Source organism: Gobius niger, assembly GCF_951799975.1.
Source record: "Gobius niger genome assembly, chromosome: 22".
Lineage (NCBI taxonomy): Eukaryota > Metazoa > Chordata > Actinopteri > Gobiiformes > Gobiidae > Gobius > Gobius niger.
The window spans coordinates 7975888-8003718 of NC_136873.1; the positions used below are offsets into that span (position 1 = coordinate 7975888).

Genomic DNA, 27831 nt, shown 5'->3' on the forward strand with positions numbered 1-27831 from the left:
GATTTTTTGTCACTTTTTTGTTGAATTTTTGTCACATTTTTGTTGAATTTTTGTCACTTTTTGTTGAGTTTTTCTCATTTTTCTTAATTTTTTGTCACTTTTTTGTTGAATTTTTGTCACTTTTTGTTGAATTTTTGTCATTTTTTGTAGAATTTTTGTCACATTTTTGTAGAATTTTTGTGACATTTTTGTCACATTTTTGTTGAATTTTTGTCACTTTTTGTTGAATTTTTGTCTTTATTTTTTTTTTTTTTGTCACATTTTTGTTGAATTTTTGTCACTTTTTTGTTGAATTTTTGTCACTTTTTTGTTGAATTTTTGTCACATTTTTGTTGAATTTTTGTCACTTTTTTGTAGATTTTTTGTCACATTTTTGTTGAATTTTTGTCACTTTTTTGTTGCGTTTCTCCTTGCTTTCTTCTTATTTTTTGTGGCTATTTTGGTGTTTTTTCCAAAGAAGCTTTTTGATTAGGGCAAAACCAAACTGGAGAAAATGGGATCCGTTCAGGTGGGAGTTAAGAGGTTAAACATTAAGCATTAAGCTTTAACATGAAAAGCCGCCGTCGCGCTTCAGAAGGAGTTGCACTTGAGAGCGTTGTTTGAGCGCCTTGTTGTTGCGCCTCAGTGGACGAGACTTCAGATAGAGGAGGCTGTTCCTCTTTCAGAAGCTGAAGGGGGGACTCCAGTCAAGTCTACTTCAAATACATCAAAATCTCTCGAATCAAGTAGACGGGCTTCGAGATGAAGTAAAGAGGCGACTGAAAATACTCAAACTTGTTGTTCCACGACATCATTACTGCTTAAACTCACTGGGGGCTATGGAGAGTTTACTGTAGAGGGCAGGAGTCTACAGCTTTGTAGAATTTTTATCACTTTTTTGTTGAATTTTTGTCATTTTTTGTTGAATTTTTATCACTTTTTTGTTGAATTTTTGTCACTTTTTGTTGAATTTTTGTCACTTTTTTGTTGAATTTTTGTCACTTTTTTGTTGAATTTTTGTCACTTTTTTGTTGAATTTTTGTCACTTTTTTGTTGATTTTTTGTGACTTTTTGGTTGAATTTTTGTCATTTTTTGTAGAATTTTTGTCACTTTTTTGTTGAATTTTTGTCACTTTTTTGTTGATTTTTTGTGACTTTTTGGTTGAATTTTTGTCATTTTTTGTAGAATTTTTGTCACTTTTTTGTTGAATTTTTGTCACTTTTTTGTTGAATTTTTGTCACATTTTTGTTGAATATTTGTCACATTTTTGTTGAATTTTTGTCACATTTTTGTTGATTTTTTGTGACTTTTTGGTTGAATTTTTGTCATTTTTTGTAGAATTTTTGTCACTTTTTTGTTGAATTTTTGTGACTTTTTGGTTGAATTTTTGTCATTTTTTGTAGAATTTTTGTCACTTTTTTGTAGAATTTTTGTCACTTTTTGTTGAATTTTTGTCACTTTTTGTTGAATTTTTGTCACTTTTTTGTTGAATTTTTGTCACATTTTTGTTGAATTTTTGTCACTTTTTTGTTGAATTTTTGTCACTTTTTGGTTGAATTTTTGTCATTTTTTGTAGAATTTCTGTCGCTTTTTTGTAGAATCTTTGTCACTTTTTTGTAGAATTTTTGTCACTTTTTTGTTGAATTTTTGTCACTTTTTGTAGAATTTTTGTCACTTTTTCGTTGAAAAAAAGACCACAACCAAAATATTAGTTTCATTTATTAATGAACATTTCAAACCCTCTCCCAGCGGCTGGAACGTTGACGCCTTTTATTTTGTCGGGACAACAGGAAGTGTTTCGTTGCTGTTAGCGGAGCTTTGACATCAGTGTCACTGCAGGTTTCTGTTCGTTTTTACCGCGGACCGGATTATTTGTTGTTATCTTGTGTAAAAGATAACAACATTTTTTTACATTTTACAAAAAATCGGACCAAAAATGTACGAAATTTTTTCAAAAAAATGATGAAAAAGTGGTAAAATGTGAAAAAAATTTGACAAAAATTTGACAAAAAAATTATGAAAAAATGACCAAAAATGACAACATTTTGACAAAAAAGTGAGAAAAAAGGACAAATAACTGACAAAAAATTGACGAAAAATGTACAAAAAATTATGAAAAAGTGGCAAAAATGTCACAAAAAAATGACAAAATTTGACAAAAAACTGAGAAAACGTAGACAAAAAGCTGACCCAAAAAAAGGACAAAAAAGGTACAAAAAATGATGAAAAAGTGGCAAAAATGTCACAAAAGAAGGACCAAAAAATGTACAAAAATTTACTAAAAATGATGAAAAAAGTTGCAAAAAATTGACCAAAAAATGACCAAAAAAATGATGAAAAAGTGACAAAAATGTCACGAAAAATTGACAAAACAGGACAAAAAATGTACAAAAAATGACAAAAAATTGACAAAAAATGTGACAAAATGTGACACATTTGTTGTTTGCCCTGTTTCCAAATATGGTCACAGGAGGTTTGAAAAGTGGCTAAATCTGTGTCAAAGTTACGCTCGGATAAGCTCCTCCCCCTCGGCCCGGGTTCACGTTTGTTACTTCCTGCACACGTGAGTTTTCATTTACACCAGTATGAGACAAATTCCTAACATGGGGAATATTTCTGCCGCTATAGTTTCTAACAAAAGTCAGAAGTCAGTTTTGCCTCGTCACCATGGAACCGTCATCAAAAAAACACAGACTTTCCACTCTTTTCTTGTGTCGACCTGACGTTTTGGCACAGCCCTGTTGCCAAAGAACAAATCCGTGCAATTCAAAAGCCCGTTCGAAGCTTTTAAAATAATTGAGTCCATTTTAGACGAAGATAAATGGGATATTAAAAACTTTAAGGAGTAATCATTTTGTGAGTTCTTGTATTCTGCAATGTCATCTGACCGACCAGCTTACGTCACGCAGGAGAGTCAGAGGTTCGAAGTGTTGCTGCTTTAGAGACACTTTTTACAACACGTTCCACAAACAGGAAAACTGTCTCTGTCAACTGTACTTCGGCTTTCTCAACCCCTTAACTCCCACCTGAACCGAGCACATTTTCTCCAGTTTGGCTTTACCCCAATCCAAAAGCTTCTGGAAAAAAGGTGGGAAAATAGTGACAGAACTGAGACGAAAACAGTGATGGAAATGTGACAAAAAAGTGGGAAAACATTGACAGAAAAGTGACGAAAAAATGACAAAAAAATTATGGAAAAATGACAAAAATGTGACAAAAAAGTGAGAAAACTTAGACAAAAAAAGTACAAAAAACTGACAAAAAATGTACAAACAATTTTCAAAAAATGATGAAAAAGTGGCAAAATGTCAAAAAATTGACAAAAAAGGACAAAAAAATTACAAAAAATAACTAAAATTTGACAAAAAATTCACACAAAAATTCTGAAAAAATTCTGAAAAAGTGGTAAAAATGTGACAAAAAATGTGACAAAAATTTGACAAAAAAATTATGAAAAAATGACAAAATTGTGAAAAAAAAGTGAGAAAAAAGGACAAATAACTGACAAAAAATTGACGAAAAATGTACAAAAAATGATGAAAAAGTGGCAAAAATGTCACAAAAAAATGTCAAAAATTTGACAAAAAAGTGAGAAAACGTAGACAAAAAAATGACCAAAAAAAAGGACAAAAAATTTACAAAAAATGATGAAAAAATTATGAAAAAGTGGCAAAAATGTCACATAAATAGACACAAATTTGACACAAATTTGACACAAATTTGACAAAAAATTCATGAAAAAATGACAAAAAATGACAGAAATGTGACCAAAAAAAGACAAAAAAAGGCAAAGAAAATGACAAAAATGTGACAAAAAAATGACAAAAAATTGATAAAAAATTGACTAAAAAATGACTAAAAAATGACAATAAATGTGATAAAAAATGTCAAAAAATTGATAAAAAATTGACTAAAAAATGACAAAAAAATGACAATAAATGTGATAAAAAATGACAAAAAATTGATAAAAATTGACGAAAAAATGACAGAAATGTGATAAAAAATGTACAAAAATGTGAGAAAATGTAAACAAAAAACTGACAAAAAAATATGAAAAATGTACAAAAAATTGGCTAAAAATTATGAAAAAGTGACAAAAATGTGACAAAAAATTGACAAAAATGTGACAACAAAAGGACAAAAAATGTACTATTTGACAAAAAAATGACCAAAAAGTTACAAAAATGAGTTGAAAATCATAGAAAAATGATGGAAAATCAATGTGATGACGTGAGGAAAAAGATCCATTTAGATGAGTTTTCTGCTCTCGGTTCAGGCGGGAGTTAAGAGGTTAAAACATATAACTCTGTGTCTGTTCTCAGGAAGCTTTTAGATTTGCGTAAAGCTGAACTGGTTCCAGTGCAAAGGGAATCTAAACCCGTATTGCCCCAGACCATTCTCAAAGGGAGACGTATTCATCCTGGCGTGACACAAAGCAGATAATAATGTGTCTGAGAGATGGTTCCAGGCACAGGAGCAGGAGGCGGGAGATTATTGGACAATATCTTCCCGTATGGTTGGGTCAGAACGCTGCTCTATCATCCAAGAAACGCTCCGAGGCGAGTTCCCCATCTGCTCCCGCTCAGACGCCGGCTTTAGGAAGCACAAGCGCCTCTGTTCAGTCCTGCGTCGGCTCATATACTGTTCAACTGTTATTCTTCAAACAAATCTATGATCGAGCTCGTGCATCATTAATGGATTATGAACTGGGACGATGCAGAAAACTGAGGAATCTCTGGTGTTTGTGTGAATGTTGCTTATTTTAACCTCTTAACACCCAACTAAACTGAATGTATGCTGTCCTCTTTGGCTGTAGGCCTGTGGAACATGTCATTTGAAAGCTAAGACCCACAAAACTGATCTTTTTCCTCGCGTTTTTGTCATTTTGTTGTTGAGTTTTTGTCACATTTTTGTCACTTTTTGGTTGAGCTTTTGTTGAAATTTTGTTGAATTTTTGTCACATTTTTGTCAAATTTTTATTCATTTTTTGTCACATTTTTGTTGAGTTTTTGTCACATTTTTGTTGAATTTTTGTCACATTTTTGTTGAATTTTTGTCACATTTTTGTTGAGTTTTTGTCACTTTTTGGTTGATTTTTTGTCACTTTTTGGTTGAATTTTTGTCACTTTTTGGTTGAGTTTTTGTCACTTTTTAGTTGAGTTTTTGTCACGTTTTTATTGAATTTTTGTCACATTTTTATTGAGTTTTTGTAACATTTTTGTTGAATTTTTCTCACATTTTTGTTGAATTTTTGTCACATTTTTGTTGAATTTTTCTCACATTTTTGTTGATTTTTTGTCGAGTTTTTGTCACATTTTTGTTGAGTTTTTGTCACTTTTCGGTTGAGTTTTTGTCACTTTTTGGTTGAATTTTTGTCACTTTTTAGTTGAGTTTTTGTCACATTTTTGTTGAGTTTTTGTCACTTTTTGGTTGAGTTTTTGTCGAGTTTTTGTCACATTTTTGTTGAGTTTTTGTCACTTTTTAGTTGAATTTTTGTCGAGTTTTTGTCACGTTTTTATTGAATTTTTGTCACATTTTTGTTGAATTTTTGTCACATTTTTGTTGAATTTTTGTCACATTTTTGTTGAATTTTATCACATTTTTGTTGAATTTTTCTCACATTTTTGTTGATTTTTTGTTGAGTTTTTGTCACATTTCGGTTGAGTTTTTGTCACATTTTTGTTGAATTTTTGTCACTTTTTGGTTGAGTTTTTGTCGAGTTTTTGTCACTTTTTAGTTGAGTTTTTGTCACTTTTTGGTTGAGTTTTTGTCACTTTTTGGTTGAATTTTTGTCACTTTTTGGTTTGAGTTTTTGTCACATTTTTGTTGAGTTTTTTGTCACATTTTTGTTGAGTTTTTGTCACATTTTTGTTTAATTTTTGTCACATTTTTGTTGAATTTTTGTCACATTTTTGTTGAATTTTTGTCACATTTTTGTTGAATTTTTGTCACATTTTTGTTGAATTTTTGTCACATTTTTGTTGAATTTTTGTCACATTTTTGTTGAATTTTTCTCACATTTTTGTTGATTTTTTGTTGAGTTTTTGTCACATTTCGGTTGAGTTTTTGTCACATTTTTGTTGAATTTTTGTCACTTTTTGGTTGAGTTTTTGTCGAGTTTTTGTCACTTTTTAGTTGAGTTTTTGTCACTTTTTGGTTGAGTTTTTGTCACTTTTTGGTTGAATTTTTGTCACTTTTTGGTTTGAGTTTTTGTCACATTTTTGTTGAGTTTTTGTCACATTTTTGTTGAGTTTTTGTCACATTTTTGTTGAATTTTTGTCACATTTTTGTTGAATTTTTGTCACATTTTTGTTGAATTTTTGTCACATTTTTGTTGAATTTTTGTCACATTTTTGTTGAATTTTATCACATTTTTGTTGAATTTTTCTCACATTTTTGTTGATTTTTTGTTGAGTTTTTGTCACATTTCGGTTGAGTTTTTGTCACATTTTTGTTGAATTTTTGTCACTTTTTGGTTGAGTTTTTGTCGAGTTTTTGTCACTTTTTAGTTGAGTTTTTGTCACTTTTTGGTTGAGTTTTTGTCACTTTTTGGTTGAATTTTTGTCACTTTTTGGTTTGAGTTTTTGTCACATTTTTGTTGAGTTTTTGTCACATTTTTGTTGAATTTTTGTCACATTTTTGTTGAATTTTTGTCACATTTTTGTTGAATTTTTGTTGAATTTTTGTTGAGTTTTTGTCACATTTTTGTTGAATTTTCGTCACTTTTTTGTCACTTTTTTGTCACATTTTTGTCACATTTTTGTCACTTTTTAGTTTAATTTTTGTCACATTTTTGTTGAGTTTTTGTTGAATTTTTGTCACATTTTTGTTGAATTTTTGTCACATTTTGTTGAATTTTCGTCACTTTTTTGTCACATTTTTGTCACATTTTTGTTGATTTTTTGTCACTTTTTTATTGAATTTTTGTCATATTTTATTGAATTTTTGTCACATTTTGGTTGAGTTTTTGTCTCTTGCGTTTACATCCTTGTTTTCTTCTCATTTTTTGTGGCTGTTTTGGTGCTTTTTTCCCTAGAAGCTTTTTGATTAGGGTAAAGCCAAACTGGAGAAAATTGGAATCCGTTCAGGTGGGAGTTAAGAGGTTAAGTTACTTCCACTTCCAATCAGCACTGTTTTGTTCACCGATAGGAACAAAACGCCCCCCCGTCTCCACCCCCGCCCCCTCTCGTATCCACCCCCGCCCCCCCCCCGTCTCCACCCCCGCCCCCTCTCGTCTCCACCCCCGCCCCCTCTCGTCTCCCTGTAGGACTCACATTGGCCTGGATCAGATGTTGTTCTGATTACGGGGCCTGAGCCGCCTCTCCGTGCTCCGTGGAGGACTCACATTGGCCTCGATCAGACGTTGTTCTGATTACGGGGCCCGAGCCGCCTCTCCGTGCTCCGTGGAGGACTCACATTGGCCTCGATCAGACGTTGTTCTGATTACGGGGCCTGAGCCGCCTCTCCGTGCTCCGTGGAGGACGCGATTACTGCCGCGAGGCCGACGCGTCAGATCTGCTCTTTTTGCTCGTGTTTTAAGCTCCGTCTCATCTGGAGGCTAATGAGCTGTGAAGCACGGGAAACAAACCATCAGGAAGAAAAGGGCGACGCACAAAAAAAAGCTTCACAGGGGCTGGAATTACGCACTGGAGTTTGTATGAGATTCACACGGAAGCGTCGGAACCAGGCCGAGTCCAGACACAAGGTTATTTAGGCTTGTTTCAATGATGATAGTATTACAGTGAATCATCTTTTACCTAACCCCCCGCCGGAACAGAGAGGGTCTTTTTCCTCACGTCATCACATTTTTTTTCCATCATTTTTTTTGTTGGGCGTTCAACTCATTTTTGTCAATTTTTTGTCAATTTTTTGTCTTTTTTTTGTCAAATTGTTATCACATTTTTGTCATTTTTCAGTCACATTTTGTCACATTTGTGTAATTTTTTTGTCATTTTTTCGTCCATTTATTATCACATTTTTGTCATTTTTTTGTCAATTTTTGGTCAAATTTGTATCACATTTTTGTCATTTTTAGTCAAATTTTGTCATATTTTTGTCACTTTTTGGTCATTTTTTTAATCAAATTTTTGTCTTTTTTTTGTCCTTTTTTGTTGATTTTTTGTCAATTTTGTCATTTTTTTTGTCAAATTGTTATCACATTTTTGTCATTTTGTAGTCACATTATGTCACATTTGTGTAATTTTTTTTGTCATTTTTTCGTCCATTTATTATCACATTTTTGTAATTTTTTTGGTCAATTTTTGGTCACATTTATATCGAATTTTTGTCATTTTTTTGTCATTTTTTGTCATTTTCTGTCACATTTTGGTCATTTTTTCGTCAATTTTTTTAATCACATTTTTGTCACATTTTAGTCATTTTTTTTGTCACATTTATATCGAATGTTTATAATTTTTTTGTAATTTTTTTGTAAATTATTTTCCAAATTTTTGTAATTTTGTTGTCAAATTTTAGTAAATTTTTTGTAAATTTTTTATCACATTTTTGTCATTTCTTTGCAATTGTTTTGTCCATTTTTTATCATATTTGTCATTTTTTTTGCAATTTTTTGGTAATTTTTTCGTCCATTTTTTCGTCCATTTTTTCGTCCATTTTTGTCATTTTTTGTCACATTTTGGCAATTTTTTCGTCCATTTTTTAACACATTTTAGTCATTTTTTGTCAAATTTGTATCACTTTTTTGTCATTTTTTAGTCATATTTCATCATATTTTGGCTTTTTTTTTGTCGTTTTTTCGTAAATTTTTTATCAAATAGATCAGTATAAACATCTCAATTTGAGCACAATAATCCAAATGTTAGTTGTTTTGACTGGTTAAGAAGTTGTTGGGCATTTGTCCTGGATTATTTCACTTGTTCTGAGATGTTTCTGACTCGTTTCGATACATTTCGTCCTTATTTCAGGTCATTTTCTTTGCCAATGGGGTCAGAAAATCGGTCTTATCTCATTGGCAATTTTACTTTCTTATTCAAAGCGAGATTTACCCTAGAACTGGTCTGAAATGTCCTCAAACAAGCAAAGTAAACTTGGTCCGATCAGGAAAAGTGTCTAAACGAGTGAAAACCGCTCAAAACAAGAAACATTTCCTCAATTCAAGTCATTTAAGCCAATGCTGGATATTTACTTTTTGTAGTGCAGTCAGTCAAAAGTCATACCTGGCCCATACTTTCATACAGGAACTGGCTTGATCTAGACCGTGGAGTCATAAAGCACATACCATAGCATCATACAACACCGATACATTACATTACTACTGCATCCGAGGGGAAGTGTAATTACGAGCATTAACCCCCCCCCCCCCTCAGAGCGAGCAAAGACAAAGCGCCGCGACAGAGCAGCGCAGGGCAACGTTTTAAAAGGCGCTTCACATCGTCGCCAACGCCAACACTTCACTCTGCATTAGTTACAGGACCGCGAGCCGACACACACGGCGGAGAGGGCGGCCCGTGCAGAGCAGGTTACTGTGTGGACATACAGGCAACGTCAGGCCCGGGAGCCAAACCCGGCCCTCCAGCACAGAACCTCTGGCCCTCAAGGTGATTGTGAGAAACAAAATGACACGAATCGGAAAGTACTTTTAACATTTTTAGGGTTAAATGGGAGAAATACTTTTATTTTATGTACAACTCTGGCATTGCTCAAGACAGAGTGAGTCAAAGCAAGACTTAACAATAGTGCTCAAGACAGAGTGAGTCAAAGCAAGACTTAACAATAGTGCTCAAGACAGAGTGAGTCAAAGCAAGACTTAAAAATAGTGCTCAAGACAGAGTGAGTCAAAGCAAGACTTAACAATAGTGCTCAAGACAGAGTGAGTCAAAGCAAGACTTAAAAATAGTGCTCAAGACAGAGTGAGTCAAAGCAAGACTTAACAATAGTGCTCAAGACAGAGTGAGTCAAAGCAAGACTTAACAATAGTGCTCAAGACAGAGTGAGTCAAAGCAAGACTTAAAAATAGTGCTCAAGACAGAGTGAGTCAAAGCAAGACTTAAAAATAGTGCTCAAGACAGAGTGAAATAGTGCTCAAGACAGAGCGAGTCCAAACAAGACTTAACAATAGAGCTCAAGACAGAGAGTGAGTCAAAACAAGACTTAAAAATAGTGTTCAAGACAGAGTGAGTCAAAACAAGACTTAACAATAGTGTTCAAGACAGAGTGAGTCAAAACAAGACTTAACAATAGTGCTCAAGACAGAGCGAGTCAAAACAAGACTTAACAATAGAGCTCAAGACAGAGTGAGTCAAAACAAGACTTAACAATAGTGCTCAAGACAGAGCGAGTCCAAACAAGACTTAACAATAGAGCTCAAGACAGAGTGAGTCCAAACAAGACTTAACAATAGAGCTCAAGACAGAGCGAGTCCAAACAAGACTTAACAATAGAGCTCAAGACAGAGTGAGTCAAAACAAGACTTAACAATAGTGCTCAAGACAGAGTGAGTCAAAGCAAGACTTAACAATAGAGCTCAAGACAGAGTGAGTCAAAACAAGACTTAACAATAGAGCTCAAGACAGAGCGAGTCAAAACAAGACTTAACAATAGAGCTCAAGACAGAGCGAGTCAAAACAAGACTTAACAATAGAGCTCAAGACAGAGCGAGTCCAAACAAGACTTAACAATAGTGCTCAAGACAGAGCGAGTCCAAACAAGACTTAACAATAGAGCTCAAGACAGAGTGAGTCAAAGCAAGACTTAACAATAGTGTTCAAGACAGAGTGAGTCAAAACAAGACTTAACAATAGAGCTCAAGACAGAGCGAGTCCAAACAAGACTTAACAATAGAGCTCAAGACAGAGCGAGTCCAAACAAGACTTAACAATAGAGCTCAAGACAGAGTGAGTCCAAACAAGACTTAACAATAGAGCTCAAGACAGAGTGAGTCAAAACAAGACTTAACAATAGTGCTCAAGACAGAGTGAAATAGTGCTCAAGACAGAGCGAGTCCAAACAAGACTTAACAATAGAGCTCAAGACAGAGTGAGTCCAAACAAGACTTAACAATAGAGCTCAAGACAGAGTGAGTCAAAACAAGACTTAACAATAGAGCTCAAGACAGAGCGAGTCCAAACAAGACTTAACAATAGAGCTCAAGACAGAGTGAGTCCAAACAAGACTTAACAATAGAGCTCAAGACAGAGCGAGTCAAAACAAGACTTAACAATAGAGCTCAAGACAGAGCGAGTCAAAACAAGACTTAACAATAGTGCTCAAGACAGAGTGAGTCAAAACAAGACTTAACAATAGTGCTCAAGACAGAGTGAGTCAAAACAAGACTTAACAATAGAGCTCAAGACAGAGCGAGTCAAAACAAGACTTAACAATAGTGCTCAAGACAGAGTGAGTCAAAACAAGACTTAACAATAGAGCTCAAGACAGAGCGAGTCCAAACAAGACTTAACAATAGAGCTCAAGACAGAGTGAGTCCAAACAAGACTTAACAATAGTGCTCAAGACAGAGCGAGTCCAAACAAGACTTAACAATAGTGCTCAAGACAGAGCGAGTCCAAACAAGACTTAACAATAGTGCTCAAGACAGAGCGAGTCCAAACAAGACTTAACAATAGAGCTCAAGACAGAGTGAGTCAAAACAAGACTTAACAATAGAGCTCAAGACAGAGCGAGTCCAAACAAGACTTAACAATAGAGCTCAAGACAGAGCGAGTCAAAACAAGACTTAACAATAGAGCTCAAGACAGAGTGAGTCAAAACAAGACTTAACAATAGTGCTCAAGACAGAGTGAGTCAAAACAAGACTTAACAATAGAGCTCAAGACAGAGCGAGTCAAAACAAGACTTAACAATAGTGCTCAAGACAGAGTGAGTCAAAACAAGACTTAACAATAGAGCTCAAGACAGAGTGAGTCAAAACAAGACTTAACAATAGAGCTCAAGACAGAGCGAGTCCAAACAAGACTTAACAATAGTGCTCAAGACAGAGCGAGTCCAAACAAGACTTAACAATAGAGCTCAAGACAGAGTGAGTCAAAGCAAGACTTAACAATAGTGTTCAAGACAGAGTGAGTCAAAACAAGACTTAACAATAGAGCTCAAGACAGAGCGAGTCCAAACAAGACTTAACAATAGAGCTCAAGACAGAGTGAGTCCAAACAAGACTTAACAATAGTGCTCAAGACAGAGCGAGTCCAAACAAGACTTAACAATAGAGCTCAAGACAGAGTGAGTCCAAACAAGACTTAACAATAGAGCTCAAGACAGAGTGAGTCAAAACAAGACTTAACAATAGAGCTCAAGACAGAGCGAGTCCAAACAAGACTTAACAATAGAGCTCAAGACAGAGTGAGTCAAAACAAGACTTAACAATAGTGCTCAAGACAGAGTGAGTCAAAACAAGACTTAACAATAGTGCTCAAGACAGAGCGAGTCCAAACAAGACTTAACAATAGAGCTCAAGACAGAGTGAGTCAAAACAAGACTTAACAATAGAGCTCAAGACAGAGCGAGTCCAAACAAGACTTAACAATAGAGCTCAAGACAGAGTGAGTCAAAACAAGACTTAACAATAGAGCTCAAGACAGAGCGAGTCAAAACAAGACTTAACAATAGTGCTCAAGACAGAGCGAGTCCAAACAAGACTTAACAATAGTGCTCAAGACAGAGCGAGTCCAAACAAGACTTAACAATAGTGCTCAAGACAGAGTGAGTCAAAACAAGACTTAACAATAGAGCTCAAGACAGAGTGAGTCCAAACAAGACTTAACAATAGTGCTCAAGACAGAGCGAGTCCAAACAAGACTTAACAATAGAGCTCAAGACAGAGTGAGTCAAAACAAGACTTAACAATAGAGCTCAAGACAGAGTGAGTCAAAACAAGACTTAACAATAGAGCTCAAGACAGAGCGAGTCAAAACAAGACTTAACAATAGAGCTCAAGACAGAGTGAGTCAAAACAAGACTTAACAATAGTGCTCAAGACAGAGCGAGTCCAAACAAGACTTAACAATAGAGCTCAAGACAGAGTGAGTCAAAACAAGACTTAACAATAGTGCTCAAGACAGAGTGAAATAGTGCTCAAGACAGAGTGAGTCAAAACAAGACTTAAAAATAGTGCTCAAGACAGAGTGAAATAGTGCTCAAGACAGAGCGAGTCCAAACAAGACTTAACAATAGAGCTCAAGACAGAGCGAGTCAAAACAAGACTTAACAATAGAGCTCAAGACAGAGTGAGTCAAAACAAGACTTAACAATAGTGCTCAAGACAGAGCGAGTCCAAACAAGACTTAACAATAGAGCTCAAGACAGAGTGAGTCAAAACAAGACTTAACAATAGAGCTCAAGACAGAGTGAGTCAAAGCAAGACTTAACAATAGTGTTCAAGACAGAGTGAGTCAAAACAAGACTTAACAATAGTGCTCAAGACAGAGTGAGTCAAAACAAGACTTAACAATAGAGCTCAAGACAGAGTGAGTCCAAACAAGACTTAACAATAGAGCTCAAGACAGAGTGAGTCAAAACAAGACTTAACAATAGAGCTCAAGACAGAGCGAGTCCAAACAAGACTTAACAATAGAGCTCAAGACAGAGTGAGTCAAAACAAGACTTAACAATAGTGCTCAAGACAGAGTGAGTCAAAACAAGACTTAACAATAGTGCTCAAGACAGAGCGAGTCCAAACAAGACTTAACAATAGAGCTCAAGACAGAGTGAGTCAAAACAAGACTTAACAATAGAGCTCAAGACAGAGCGAGTCCAAACAAGACTTAACAATAGAGCTCAAGACAGAGTGAGTCAAAACAAGACTTAACAATAGAGCTCAAGACAGAGCGAGTCAAAACAAGACTTAACAATAGTGCTCAAGACAGAGCGAGTCCAAACAAGACTTAACAATAGTGCTCAAGACAGAGCGAGTCCAAACAAGACTTAACAATAGTGCTCAAGACAGAGTGAGTCAAAACAAGACTTAACAATAGAGCTCAAGACAGAGTGAGTCCAAACAAGACTTAACAATAGTGCTCAAGACAGAGCGAGTCCAAACAAGACTTAACAATAGAGCTCAAGACAGAGTGAGTCAAAACAAGACTTAACAATAGAGCTCAAGACAGAGTGAGTCAAAACAAGACTTAACAATAGAGCTCAAGACAGAGCGAGTCAAAACAAGACTTAACAATAGAGCTCAAGACAGAGTGAGTCAAAACAAGACTTAACAATAGTGCTCAAGACAGAGCGAGTCCAAACAAGACTTAACAATAGAGCTCAAGACAGAGTGAGTCAAAACAAGACTTAACAATAGTGCTCAAGACAGAGTGAAATAGTGCTCAAGACAGAGTGAGTCAAAACAAGACTTAAAAATAGTGCTCAAGACAGAGTGAAATAGTGCTCAAGACAGAGCGAGTCAAAACAAGACTTAACAATAGTGCTCAAGACAGAGTGAAATAGTGCTCAAGACAGAGCGAGTCCAAACAAGACTTAACAATAGAGCTCAAGACAGAGCGAGTCAAAACAAGACTTAACAATAGAGCTCAAGACAGAGTGAGTCAAAGCAAGACTTAACAATAGTGTTCAAGACAGAGTGAGTCAAAACAAGACTTAACAATAGTGCTCAAGACAGAGTGAGTCAAAACAAGACTTAACAATAGTGCTCAAGACAGAGCGAGTCCAAACAAGACTTAACAATAGTGCTCAAGACAGAGCGAGTCAAAACAAGACTTAACAATAGAGCTCAAGACAGAGCGAGTCAAAACAAGACTTAACAATAGTGCTCAAGACAGAGCGAGTCCAAACAAGACTTAACAATAGTGCTCAAGACAGAGCGAGTCAAAACAAGACTTAACAATAGAGCTCAAGACAGAGCGAGTCAAAACAAGACTTAACAATAGTGCTCAAGACAGAGCGAGTCCAAACAAGACTTAACAATAGTGCTCAAGACAGAGCGAGTCCAAACAAGACTTAACAATAGTGCTCAAGACAGAGCGAGTCCAAACAAGACTTAACAATAGAGCTCAAGACAGAGTGAGTCAAAACAAGACTTAACAATAGAGCTCAAGACAGAGTGAGTCAAAACAAGACTTAACAATAGTGCTCAAGACAGAGCGAGTCCAAACAAGACTTAACAATAGAGCTCAAGACAGAGCGAGTCAAAACAAGACTTAACAATAGAGCTCAAGACAGAGTGAGTCAAAACAAGACTTAACAATAGTGTTCAAGACAGAGTGAGTCAAAACAAGACTTAACAATAGTGTTCAAGACAGAGTGAGTCAAAACAAGACTTAACAATAGTGCTCAAGACAGAGTGAGTCAAAACAAGACTTAACAATAGTGCTCAAGACAGAGCGAGTCCAAACAAGACTTAACAATAGTGCTCAAGACAGAGCGAGTCAAAACAAGACTTAACAATAGAGCTCAAGACAGAGCGAGTCAAAACAAGACTTAACAATAGTGCTCAAGACAGAGCGAGTCCAAACAAGACTTAACAATAGTGCTCAAGACAGAGCGAGTCCAAACAAGACTTAACAATAGAGCTCAAGACAGAGTGAGTCAAAACAAGACTTAACAATAGAGCTCAAGACAGAGTGAGTCAAAACAAGACTTAACAATAGTGCTCAAGACAGAGCGAGTCCAAACAAGACTTAACAATAGTGCTCAAGACAGAGTGAGTCAAAACAAGACTTAACAATAGAGCTCAAGACAGAGTGAGTCCAAACAAGACTTAACAATAGTGCTCAAGACAGAGCGAGTCCAAACAAGACTTAACAATAGAGCTCAAGACAGAGTGAGTCAAAACAAGACTTAACAATAGAGCTCAAGACAGAGCGAGTCCAAACAAGACTTAACAATAGAGCTCAAGACAGAGCGAGTCAAAACAAGACTTAACAATAGAGCTCAAGACAGAGTGAGTCAAAACAAGACTTAACAATAGTGCTCAAGACAGAGTGAGTCAAAACAAGACTTAACAATAGTGCTCAAGACAGAGTGAGTCAAAACAAGACTTAACAATAGAGCTCAAGACAGAGCGAGTCCAAACAAGACTTAACAATAGTGCTCAAGACAGAGTGAGTCAAAACAAGACTTAACAATAGAGCTCAAGACAGAGCGAGTCCAAACAAGACTTAACAATAGAGCTCAAGACAGAGCGAGTCAAAACAAGACTTAACAATAGAGCTCAAGACAGAGTGAGTCAAAACAAGACTTAACAATAGTGCTCAAGACAGAGTGAGTCAAAACAAGACTTAACAATAGAGCTCAAGACAGAGCGAGTCCAAACAAGACTTAACAATAGTGCTCAAGACAGAGTGAGTCAAAACAAGACTTAACAATAGAGCTCAAGACAGAGCGAGTCCAAACAAGACTTAACAATAGAGCTCAAGACAGAGCGAGTCAAAACAAGACTTAACAATAGAGCTCAAGACAGAGTGAGTCAAAACAAGACTTAACAATAGTGCTCAAGACAGAGCGAGTCCAAACAAGACTTAACAATAGAGCTCAAGACAGAGTGAGTCAAAACAAGACTTAACAATAGAGCTCAAGACAGAGTGAGTCAAAACAAGACTTAACAATAGTGCTCAAGACAGAGCGAGTCCAAACAAGACTTAACAATAGTGCTCAAGACAGAGCGAGTCAAAACAAGACTTAACAATAGAGCTCAAGACAGAGCGAGTCAAAACAAGACTTAACAATAGTGCTCAAGACAGAGCGAGTCCAAACAAGACTTAACAATAGTGCTCAAGACAGAGTGAGTCAAAACAAGACTTAACAATAGAGCTCAAGACAGAGTGAGTCCAAACAAGACTTAACAATAGTGCTCAAGACAGAGCGAGTCCAAACAAGACTTAACAATAGAGCTCAAGACAGAGTGAGTCAAAACAAGACTTAACAATAGAGCTCAAGACAGAGTGAGTCAAAACAAGACTTAACAATAGAGCTCAAGACAGAGCGAGTCAAAACAAGACTTAACAATAGAGCTCAAGACAGAGTGAGTCAAAACAAGACTTAACAATAGTGCTCAAGACAGAGCGAGTCCAAACAAGACTTAACAATAGAGCTCAAGACAGAGTGAGTCAAAACAAGACTTAACAATAGTGCTCAAGACAGAGCGAGTCCAAACAAGACTTAACAATAGAGCTCAAGACAGAGTGAAATAGTGCTCAAGACAGAGTGAGTCAAAACAAGACTTAAAAATAGTGCTCAAGACAGAGTGAAATAGTGCTCAAGACAGAGCGAGTCAAAACAAGACTTAACAATAGTGCTCAAGACAGAGTGAAATAGTGCTCAAGACAGAGCGAGTCAAAACAAGACTTAACAATAGTGCTCAAGACAGAGTGAGTCAAAACAAGACTTAAAAATAGTGTCAAGACAGAGTGAGTCAAAACAAGACTTAACAATAGTGCTCAAGACAGAGTGAGTCAAAACAAGACTTAAAAATAGTGCTCAAGACAGAGTGAGTCAAAACAAGACTTAAAAATAGTGTCAAGACAGAGTGAGTCAAAACAAGACTTAACAATAGTGCTCAAGACAGAGTGAGTCAAAACAAGACTTAAAAATAGTGCTCAAGACAGAGTGAGTCAAAACAAGACTTAAAAATAGTGCTCAAGACAGAGTGAGTCAAAACAAGACTTAACAATAGTGCTCAAGACAGAGTGAAATAGTGCTCAAGACAGAGCGAGTCAAAACAAGACTTAACAATAGTGCTCAAGACAGAGTGAAATAGTGCTCAAGACAGAGTGAGTCAAAACAAGACTTAAAAATAGTGCTCAAGACAGAGTGAGTCAAAACAAGACTTAACAATAGTGCTCAAGACAGAGTGAAATAGTGCTCAAGACAGAGTGAGTCAAAACAAGACTTAAAAATAGTGCTCAAGACAGAGTGAAATAGTGCTCAAGACAGAGCGAGTCAAAACAAGACTTAACAATAGTGCTCAAGACAGAGTGAGTCAAAGCAAGACTTAAGAATAGTGCTCAAGACAGACAGAGAGAGTCAAAACAAGACTTAACAATAGTGCTCAAGACAGAGTGAGTCAAAGCAAGACTTAAAAATAGTGCTCAAGACAGAGTGAAATAGTGCTCAAGACAGAGTGAGTCAAAACAAGACTTAAGAATAGTGTTCAAGACAGAGCGAATCTAAACAAGTCTTAAAAATGCATATGACTGAAAGTATTTTCTACGTGTTTTTCTACTTGTTTCCCGTGGCTTGTGGACGGCAGTGGAGCAAAGAGGAGCGGAGTCAAACCATCACAGATCCACGAGGAAAGCTCACTCTAAGGTCAGTAGATCATGGATCACAGACTCTGAAGCTGTGATGTCATCGAAATTGACAAAAAATGGACCAAAAAAAATCCAAAAATGTGACCAAAAAAAAATCCAAAAATGTGATTACAATTCAACCCAAAAAAAAATGACAAAAATTCGACAAAAAATAAATAAAAAATGACCAAAAAAATGACAAAAATGGGACAAAAAATTACAAAAATTTGATTAAAAAAATGACAAAAATGTGATAAAAATTTGACCAAAAAAATGACTAAAATTTGAAAAAAAATGACAAAAAAATGAAATAAAATGTGACAAAAAATTACTAAAATGTGATAAAAAACGGACAAAAAAATGACAAAAAAATGACAAAAATGTGACGGAAAATGACCCAAAAAAATTACAAAAAAGTTACAAAAATGAGTTGAACACCCAACAAAAAAATGATGGAAAAAAAATCTGCTAACGTGAGGAAAAATATCCTCTCGGTTCAGGCGGGAGTTAAGAGCTTAAAATGCATTCTTATTCACCTGCACTGTGCCTTAAAAGCCTTAAAACGGTCCAAATCCCCTCCGGCTCGACGGAATCCCCCCGGCAAAAGGAAAAGGTCAAACTCCCACACAAACATGTCGGCCTGAGCTTGAGCCGGGGAAACAACAGCATCCTCCCACTCCTCAGCCCACCTCCGCCTTACTCACTCTCCTGCTGCCCGGCTCGCTCACACTCATCATTACAGATGCGTGCGGGAGTTCTCTCTCCGCCGATTACGATCCGTCTGTTTCTCCTCGCTCATGATCGTAACGATAGAGGATCACGCACTGGGAACGAAGTCGAGTAAAATCACTGGGAGCTCTTCCTGTGGTGTAATAAGTAAGTCTCACACTTCTTACCAGAGAGATTGAGTTGCCTTGTGTACGAAATGCGCAGTAGAAATAGGTGTTGTTGTTGCCGCCCCTGGTACTCCTACCCTGCAAAAAGTGCCCGACTAAGAACAAGGAAAACAATCTTAAAATAAGACGTTTTGTCTTGTTTTAAGGAAAAAATTCTGCCAATGGGGTCAGTGTTTTTTTCTTGCTAAGAATTCTTATTTCTAGAATATTTTTCTCATCATAAAACAAGAAAGAAACACTAAATTTAAGCAAATAAATAGCTAGAATTAAGCAAAATGTGCTCAGAAAATTTAATAATTTAAGGAAAACATTCTTATTTAGTGAAAAATTGTGGATATTTTACTTAAATGTTGCTTGATTTAAGTAAAATGTTCTAAATTAAACACATTTTTGAGCAAAATGTTGTTAATAAATACTAATATTTAAGGAAAGTATTGCCCGGAGACCTGTCTCCATGATGTGGAGCCAGGCTGATGGTCAGAATCACCTGCTGGAGGATTCACCTATTGTACATGTTTTTAGTGGTAGACACAGGGAGAACATGCTCCGCACAGAAAGGCCCCGTCCTGGTGGGAATCGAACCTGGAACCTTCGAGCTGTGAAGCTGAGGCTCTAACCGCTGTGCCACCGAGCCGCCCACTTTAAAGAATGGAATGTTTTATCTCTCTGTGAGAATCAGTTCTTAAAATAAGAAAAAATATTCTTTGTCTAAAACTGAAGAAGATTCAAAAAGTTTTTCTTTCTTGTTACAAGAAAAAATTATCATGTTTTTAGTAAATATATCTGAACAAGAAATGGCTCGATTTTATTTCCTAAAACAAGATTTTTTTTCTCAAGAAAACTTTGCTCGGCAAAACATTATTACTTTTTAGGGAAGTGAGACATTTTTTACTTTTTGCAGTGTAGGTCTGTATCAATTTCGGCTTTAAAATGACCGCTCAGTCGCGTTGTTCAGAACTCATGGACAGGCTGGAAAAGTTCAGTGGTTTCACACAGAAAAACGAACCTCTGCAGTTGCTGATTGAGGAAAATGTCCGGTTAGTTGGATATTCAGAGCGACAGACACACACGGGGAAGCGGCTAAGGCTCGTAGACTAATGGCCGGTCAGATTTAGGGACCGTCAGCAAATTCCTCTACTTAAACTGTGGTTGTGTAGTAGTGTAGCCTACGAGCCATCTACGTATTTTCATACTGAGTCTGCACAATGTACCCTATCATTGCCTGTCCTGCCAAACGACATGCTTTTTCATAGATATTTCAAAGAGTCTGGGAGTAAACATGATCTCAACAATTTCCCGGTGGGCGTGATTGACAGACGGCATCAACCAATCAGAGCAACGCTAGATACGTCGCAGTAACAAGCGACAGGAAGCCTTTCCAAAAACCTCCTTATTTACGCTCCAACGCTGTTTCTTGCCCCGGTTTTAGGGATTACATTTTTTTTTTCAAATGATTTAACCCCTTAACTCCCACCTGAACCGAGCACATTTTCTCCAGTTTGGCTTTACCCCAATCCAAGAGCTTCTGGGAAAAAAGGTGTGAAAATAGCAACAAAACTGAGACGAAAACAAGGATGGAAATGTGGAAAAAGTGAGAAAAAATTGACAAAAAAAATGTACAAAAAATTGACAAAAAAGTGAGAAAAATTTGATGAAAAAATGGACGAAAAATTTACAAAAAAATTACAAAAAAATTACAAAAAAATTACAAAAAAATGTCAAAAATGGACAAAAATTTGACAAAAAAGTGAGAAAAATTTGACGAAAAATTGAGAAAAAATGGACAAAAAAGTGAAAAGAATTTGACACAAAAATGCGAATAATTTGACGAAAAAGTGACAAAAAAGTGACGAAAATTTGACAAAAATGAGATGACTGCCCAACAAAAAAAGTCTAGCAAGCGCTAGCTAACCGTTAGCATTAGCCCGATGCTAACATGAAGCATTGTGTTGGCATTCTCTGTTATTTATGTATTTATGGGCTGTTGAACCACTTTGCTCCTCTCCATGTCTTTGTATCATTATTCAGTAGAAACTATATTCATAATTCAGCATGTGTTAAAGTAGTTTTTGAATAATTAGAGAAAGTTCAGATGTTTCTCCAAATTGTTTTCCCCCTTAACTGTTTTCAAACATGACCATATATGGGCGATTCCAGAGATGCCGTCTGTATCTATAGATCCTCCTTACGTGTCGTCCAGCGAGGTCGAGGTCAAATGCAGAGGACACATTTCGTTGTACAGTTGATGCATAATGTTTCCTTTACACTGATTTTCCTTGTCACTTTTTTGCCACATTTTTTTTCATGGCCTGCTGAGATCTGAGTGACTCTGGATGGTCTGGACAACGGGCTCATGGCTGGATCGGTATTGGACATAAAGCTCTACTTTGGGGTAGGGCTGTGCAATTAATCGAAATTCGATTACGATTTCGATTACAACAGTAAACGATTACAAAATTAGCATAATCGCAAAAAATCGATAATAATTTATTTATTTTTATTTATTTTTTTTATTTTTTTTTTCTAATTTTTGTTTCTAATTTTTAATTTTTGGATTTTTGTCTTTTTTGATGGATTTTTGTCTTTTTTTTATGGATTTTTGTCACTTTTTTGATGGATTTTTGTCTTTTTTTTATGGATTTTTTTACTTTTTTTTATGGATTTTTGTCTTTTTTTGCTGGATTTTTGTCTTTTTTTTATGGATTTTTGTCATTTTTTTGCTGGATTTTTTTTACTTTTTTGATGGATTTTTGTCTTTTTTCTGCTGGATTTTTGTCACTTTTCTGCTGGATTTTTGTCATTTTTTTGCTGGATTTTTTTACTTTTTTTAATGGATTTTTGTCTTTTTTTTGCTGGATTTTTGTCTTTTTTTTATGGATTTTTGTCACTTTTTTGCTGAATTTTTGTCCTTTTTAATGGATTTTTGTCACTTTTTTGCTGGATTTTTGTCTTTTTTGCTGGATTTTTGTCTTTTATGGATTTTTGTCATTTTTTTTTAATGGATTTTTGTCACTTTTTTGCTGGATTTTTTTACTTTTTTTTATGGATTTTTGTCACTGGATTTTTGTCAGGCAGCAAATAATCGTTTGAATAATCGTGATTTCAATTATGACAAAAATAATCGTGATTATTATTTTTTCAATAATCGAGCAGCCCTACTTTGGGGCCAGAAAGCCGGAGGTGGTCAGGGATCATTAAAGATGAGTGAGTTTGGAAACCCTGGCCCACTTTTGACACATTTCCGCTCATGTGTCTCGATAAACAGCGGTTGTGTAGTTTTCACGACCCTGTTGGCAACAAAACCCAGTATTTTTTTTATATTTCAAGAGGGCTGCAATCTGTGACTTTTCAGAGTTTTCCAGATGTTTTTTCCTTCTCATTTCGCCAAGACCAGCTGCATCCTAGTTCTGCACTTCCGCTCAGTTTGACACCGCTTGGAGTTTGAGAATGTGAAGGAAATCATCGCTGTGTATAATTGCACTTTTTTCTACAAAATCTCCATGTCAGGAGCAGCTACAGACTTAGATTTTCCGGGCTTGGACTGAAGAGGATTTTGTCAGAGGGATTTTTTAATGTCTCATTTCGAGCCTAGATTGTTGAGGTTTGAATGTCGGAAAAAACACAAGGCGAGGTTTACATTTTTACAGAAAACGGCTTGTTTAGGCGATGAAAAAAGCAGCAAAACAGGAGACAAGAAAGTGATGGAAAAGCGACCAAAATGTAAGAATAACGCAAGAATAATGCAGGAAAACGGGCGACAAAAAGAAGCAAAACAGGCGACAAGAAAGTGATGGAAAAGCGACCAAAATGTAAGAGTAACGCAAGAATAATGCAGGAAAACGGGCGACAAAAAGAAGCAAAACAGGCGACAAGAAAGCAGCAAAACAGCCGACAAAAAAGTGATGAAAAAGCGACCACAACACAAGAGTAACGCAAGTATAATACTGTTTTTTTTGGTCGCAAAACAGGCGACAAAAAAGCATCAAAACAGTGCTTTAATCTGTAAAGCACTTTGTGTTACAACCTTGTATGAAAAGCGCTTTGTAAATAAAGTTTTGATTTGATTTGATTTGACAAGAAAGTGATGGAAAAGAGGCTAAAACGCAAGAATAACGCAAGAGTGACGCAGCAAAACAGGCGACAAAAAAGCAACAAAACAGGCCACAGGAAACCGTCAAGAAACCGGACACAGAGCAAAACAGGCGACAAAAAAGTGATGGAAAAGCGACCAAAACGCAAGAACAACACAGCAAAACAGGCGACAAGAAAGTGTCAAAAAACCAACAAACGGAGCAAAACAGGCGAAAAGAAAGCGACAAACACAGCAAAACAGTAGACAAAAAAGTGATGGAAAAGCGACCAAAACGCAAGAGTAAAGCAAGTATAATGCAGCAGAACAGGCGACAAGAAAGCGACAAAGCAGGCGACAAGAAAGTGATGGAAAAGGGACCAAAACGCAAGAATAACGCAGCAAAAAGGCGACAAAAAAGCAACAAAAACAACAAAACAGGCGGAAAAAAACAACTAAACAGGCTACAGCAAAGCGTCAAGAAAGCGACAAACTCACAGCAAAACAAGCGACAAAAAAGGGATAAAACAGGCGACAAAAAAGAGGCCAAAACGCAAGAATAACGCAAGTATAATGCAGCAAAACAGGCGACAAAAAGCAGCAAAACAGGCGACAAAAAAGTGTCAAGAAACCGACAAACGGAGCAAAACAGGCGACAAAAAAACAGCAAAACAGGCGAAAAGAAAGCGACAAACACAGCAAAACAGTAGACCAAAAAGTGATGGAAAAGCGACCAAAATGCAAGAGTAATGCAGCAGAACAGGCGACAAGAAAGCAACAAAAACAACACAACAGGCAAAAAAAAAAAAAAACAGGCCACAGGAAAGTGTCAAGAAACCGACAAACGGAGCAAAACAGGCGACAAAAAAACAGCAAAACAGGCGAAAAGAAAGCGACAAACACAGCAAAACAGCCGACAAAAAAGTGATGGAAAAGCGACCAAAACGCAAGAATAACGCAGCAAAACAGGCGTCAAAAAAGCGACAAATCAGGCGATGAAAAGAAGCAAAACAGGCGACAAAAAAAGCTACAAAAAAACACAACAGGCCACAGCAAAGCGCCAAGAAAGCGACAAACTCACTGCAAAACAGGCGACAAAAAAGTGATGGAAAAGCGACCAAAACGCAACAATAATGCAAGAATAATGCAAGAGTGACGCAGCAAAACAAGCGACAAAAAAGCGACAAAACAGGCAACAAAAAAGCAACAAAAACAACAAAACAGGCGGAAAAAAACAACAGAACAAGCCACAGCAAAGCGTCAAGAAAGCGACAAACACAGCAAAACAGGCAACAAGAAAGTGATGGAAAAGCGACCAAAACGCAAGAATAATGCAGCAAAACAGGCAACAAAAAAGCAACAAAAACAACAAAACAGGCGGAAAAAAACAACAAAACAGGCCACAGGAAAGCGTCAAGAAAGCGACAAACTCACAGCAAAACAGGCGACAAAAAAGTGATGGAAAAGCGACCAAAACGCAAGAATAACGCAGCAAAACAGGCGACAAGAAAGCGACAAATCAGGCAATGAAAAGAAGCAAAACAGGCGACAAAAGAGCAGCGAAACAGACGACAAGAAAGTGATGGAAAAGCGATCACAACGCAAGAATTACGCAAGTATAATGCAGCAAAACAGGTGACAAGAAAGCTACAAAAACAACACAACAGGCGGAAAAAAACAACAAAACAGGTCACAGCAAAGCGCCAAGACAGGCGACAAAAAGAAGCAAAACAGGAGAAAAGGAAGTGATGGAAAAGCGACCAAAATGTAAGAATAACGCAAGTGTAATGCAGCAAAACAGGCGTCAAAAAAAGTGATGGAAAAGCGACCACAACGCAAGAATAACGGAGCAAAACAGGCGACAAGAAAGTGTCAAAAAAACGACAAACAGAGCAAAACAGGCAACAAAAAAGTGATGGAACAGCGACCAAAACGCAAGAATAATGATAGAATAATGCAACAAAACGGGCGACAAAAAAACGACAAATCAGGCGATGAAAAGAAGCAAAACGGGCGACAAAAAAGCTACAAAAACAACACAACAGGCCACAGCAAAGCGCCAAGAAAGCGACAAACTCACAGCAAAACAGGCGACAAAAAAGTGATGGAAAAGCGACCAAAACGCAAGAATAATGCAAGAGTGACGCAGCAAAACAAGCTACAAAAAAGTGTCAAAAAACCGACAAACAGAGCAAAACAGGTGACAAAAAAGCAACAAAAAACAGTAGACAAAAAAGTGATGGAAAAGCGACCAAAACGCAAGAATAATGCAACAATAATGCAGCAAAACAGGCGACAAAAACAACAAAACAGGCGGAAAAAAACAACTAAACAGGCCACAGGAAAGCGTCAAGAAAGCGACAAACTCACAGCAAAACAAGCGACAAAAAAGTGATGGAAAAGTGACCAAAACGCAAGAATAACGCAGCAAAACAGGCGACAGAAAAGCAACAAATGCGACACAACAGGCCACAGGAAAGCGTCAAGAAAGCGACAAACTCACAGCAAAACAGGCAACAAAAAAGTGATGGAAAAGTGACCAAAACGCAAGAGTAACGCAAGAATAACGCAACAAAACAGGCGGACAAAAGCAAGAAAAGAGTGACAAAAACGTGACACCGAAGCACCAAAAATACGACACAGTAAAAGTGGCGACAACGCAAGGGAAAATCTTAGCTTTCAAATGAGGCGCTACTCTGGCCTATCGTCTGTGAGCTCCAGCCCTGACGCTTTTAGATTTGGATAAAGCAGAACTGGAGGAAACGTGCTCAGTTAAACGCGGTTAAAACCATCACAACAATCGACGTCTCGGCCCGTAACGCGTCGCGCATCTGGACGCGGCACGCGCGTCTGCAGCGGCGCGTCTGCCGCGGCTCGTACCTGGCTGGAGATGAGGTCCTCGCACACGGACAGCGCCATCTGGATCGCGTTGGGCTTGTGCGTCACGGAGATGGCGGTGAGCTTGAACTTGTCCCGGCCGTAGACCTGGTTCGCCTGCGCCACGGCGTCCTTGAACACCTGCTCGTAGCGCTTCTGGCTCAGCACCGCGCCGATGTTCACGATCTTGGGCTCGCAGCCGGCCCGCGCGCAGGAGCACGAGAGCAGCGCGGCGACCAGGAACAGACGCATGGCGCGCGGGAGAGCGGCGTCCGCGCGGTAGGCACTGTGGGTTCGCTCGCTGCCTGCGGACGGCACCGCGGACCAGAGGAGGAGGATGGGGGTGAGGAGGAGGAGGCGAGGGCGGTGGAAGGAGGCTGAGGAGGCGGGATCACGCGCGCTGGAGGAAGACGTGTCTCCAAGTCATTTTGTCCGCAGTGGTTCCGCGCCGCGCCAGTGCGTCTCTCTGCCGCTCTGCTGCCGTTCCCTCGCTCCTCGCGGACTGCGCCCGGCTGCTGTCCGCGGTGCTGAGCAGATGTGCACGCGCGCCCGAGACTTCCCCGCGCGCGCGCTCCTGCCGTAGAGGGGAGCGCGCGTGCAGCGTTTGCCTCAGCGGTTCATTCATTCCTTCAGTGGAGCCTGTGCTTTCCATCTGGACACCGGGTGGTTCGACTCCGGTGTTTTCCGCACGTGTGAGCGTTTCAGTATCGGAGTCTTTTCTCTCAAAATGATTCTTTCTGAGATCGATCTGCGAACCTTTCTCATCATCCAACCGTCCTGTCAGTTACTTAACCTAAACCAAAGGCATTCTGTCCTTTTTGGCCATTATATAGGCCTGTGTAGCGCCTCATTTGAAAGCTAAGACCCACAAAACGGATCTTTTTCTTCACAGTGTTGAGTCACCTTTTATTTTATTTTTTTGTCACATTTTGTTGAATTTTTGTGACATTTTTGTAGAATTTTTGTTATTTTTTTTGTTGAGTTTTTGTCACTTTTTGTTAAATATTTGTAGCATTTTTGTTGAATTTTTGTCATTTTTTTCTTGAATTTTTGTTGAATTTTTGTCATTTTTTTCTTGAATTTTTGTTGAATTTTTGTTGCATTTTTGTAAATTTTTTGTTGAGTTTTTTGTCACATTTTTGTTGAGTTTTTGTCATTTTTTTGTTGAATTTTTGTCACATTTTTGTTGAATTTTTGTCATTTTTTTGTTGAATTTTTGTCACATTTTTGTTGAATTTTTGTCACATTTTTGTTGAATTTTTGTTGAATTTTTGTCATTTTTTTTGTTGAATTTTTGTCACATTTTTGTAATTTTTTGTCACATTTTTGTCATTTTTTGTCACATTTTTGTCATTTTGTTGTCAATTTTTTTTATCACATTTTTGTTATTTTTTGTCATATTTTTATCCATTTCTGTGATTTTTTTGTCACATTTTTGTCCTTTTTTTGTCAATTTTTTATCACATTTTTATCAATTTTTGTCATTTTTTTGTTGAATTTTTGTTGAATTTTTGTTGAATTTTTGTTGAATTTTTGTAAATTTTTTGTTGAGTTTTTGTTGAATTTTTATAAATTTTTTGTTGAGTTTTTGTCACATTTTTGTTGAGTTTTTGTCATTTTTTTGTTGAATTTTTGTCACATTTTTGTGGAATTTTTGTCACATTTTTGTTGAATTTTTGTCACATTTTTGTTGAATTTTTGTTGAATTTTTGTCATTTTCTTTGTTGAATTTTTGTCACATTTTTGTTATTTTTTGTCACATTTTTGTAATTTTTTGTAATTTTTTTGTCATTTTTT

The 27831-nt window shown here is 36.9% G+C and overlaps 1 protein-coding gene across 6 annotated transcripts in view; it reads right to left on the bottom strand.

Annotated features, from left to right (window-relative positions):
* The window catches only part of grin1a (glutamate receptor, ionotropic, N-methyl D-aspartate 1a), a 124025-nt gene extending 97607 nt beyond the window's left edge, over positions 1-26418 (bottom strand). For 4 of the 6 annotated variants that reach the window (XM_079581239.1, XM_079581238.1, XM_079581237.1 and 1 more), the window contains exon 1: positions 26038-26418. In XM_079581239.1, the coding sequence (XP_079437365.1) occupies positions 26038-26286 (249 nt within the window). In that variant the 5' untranslated portion in view covers positions 26287-26418. The remainder of the gene's footprint in view (positions 1-26037) is intronic. The other 2 variants (XM_079581240.1, XM_079581241.1) reach the window with 2 other exon arrangements.
* Between the last annotated feature and the right edge of the window lie 1413 nt (positions 26419-27831).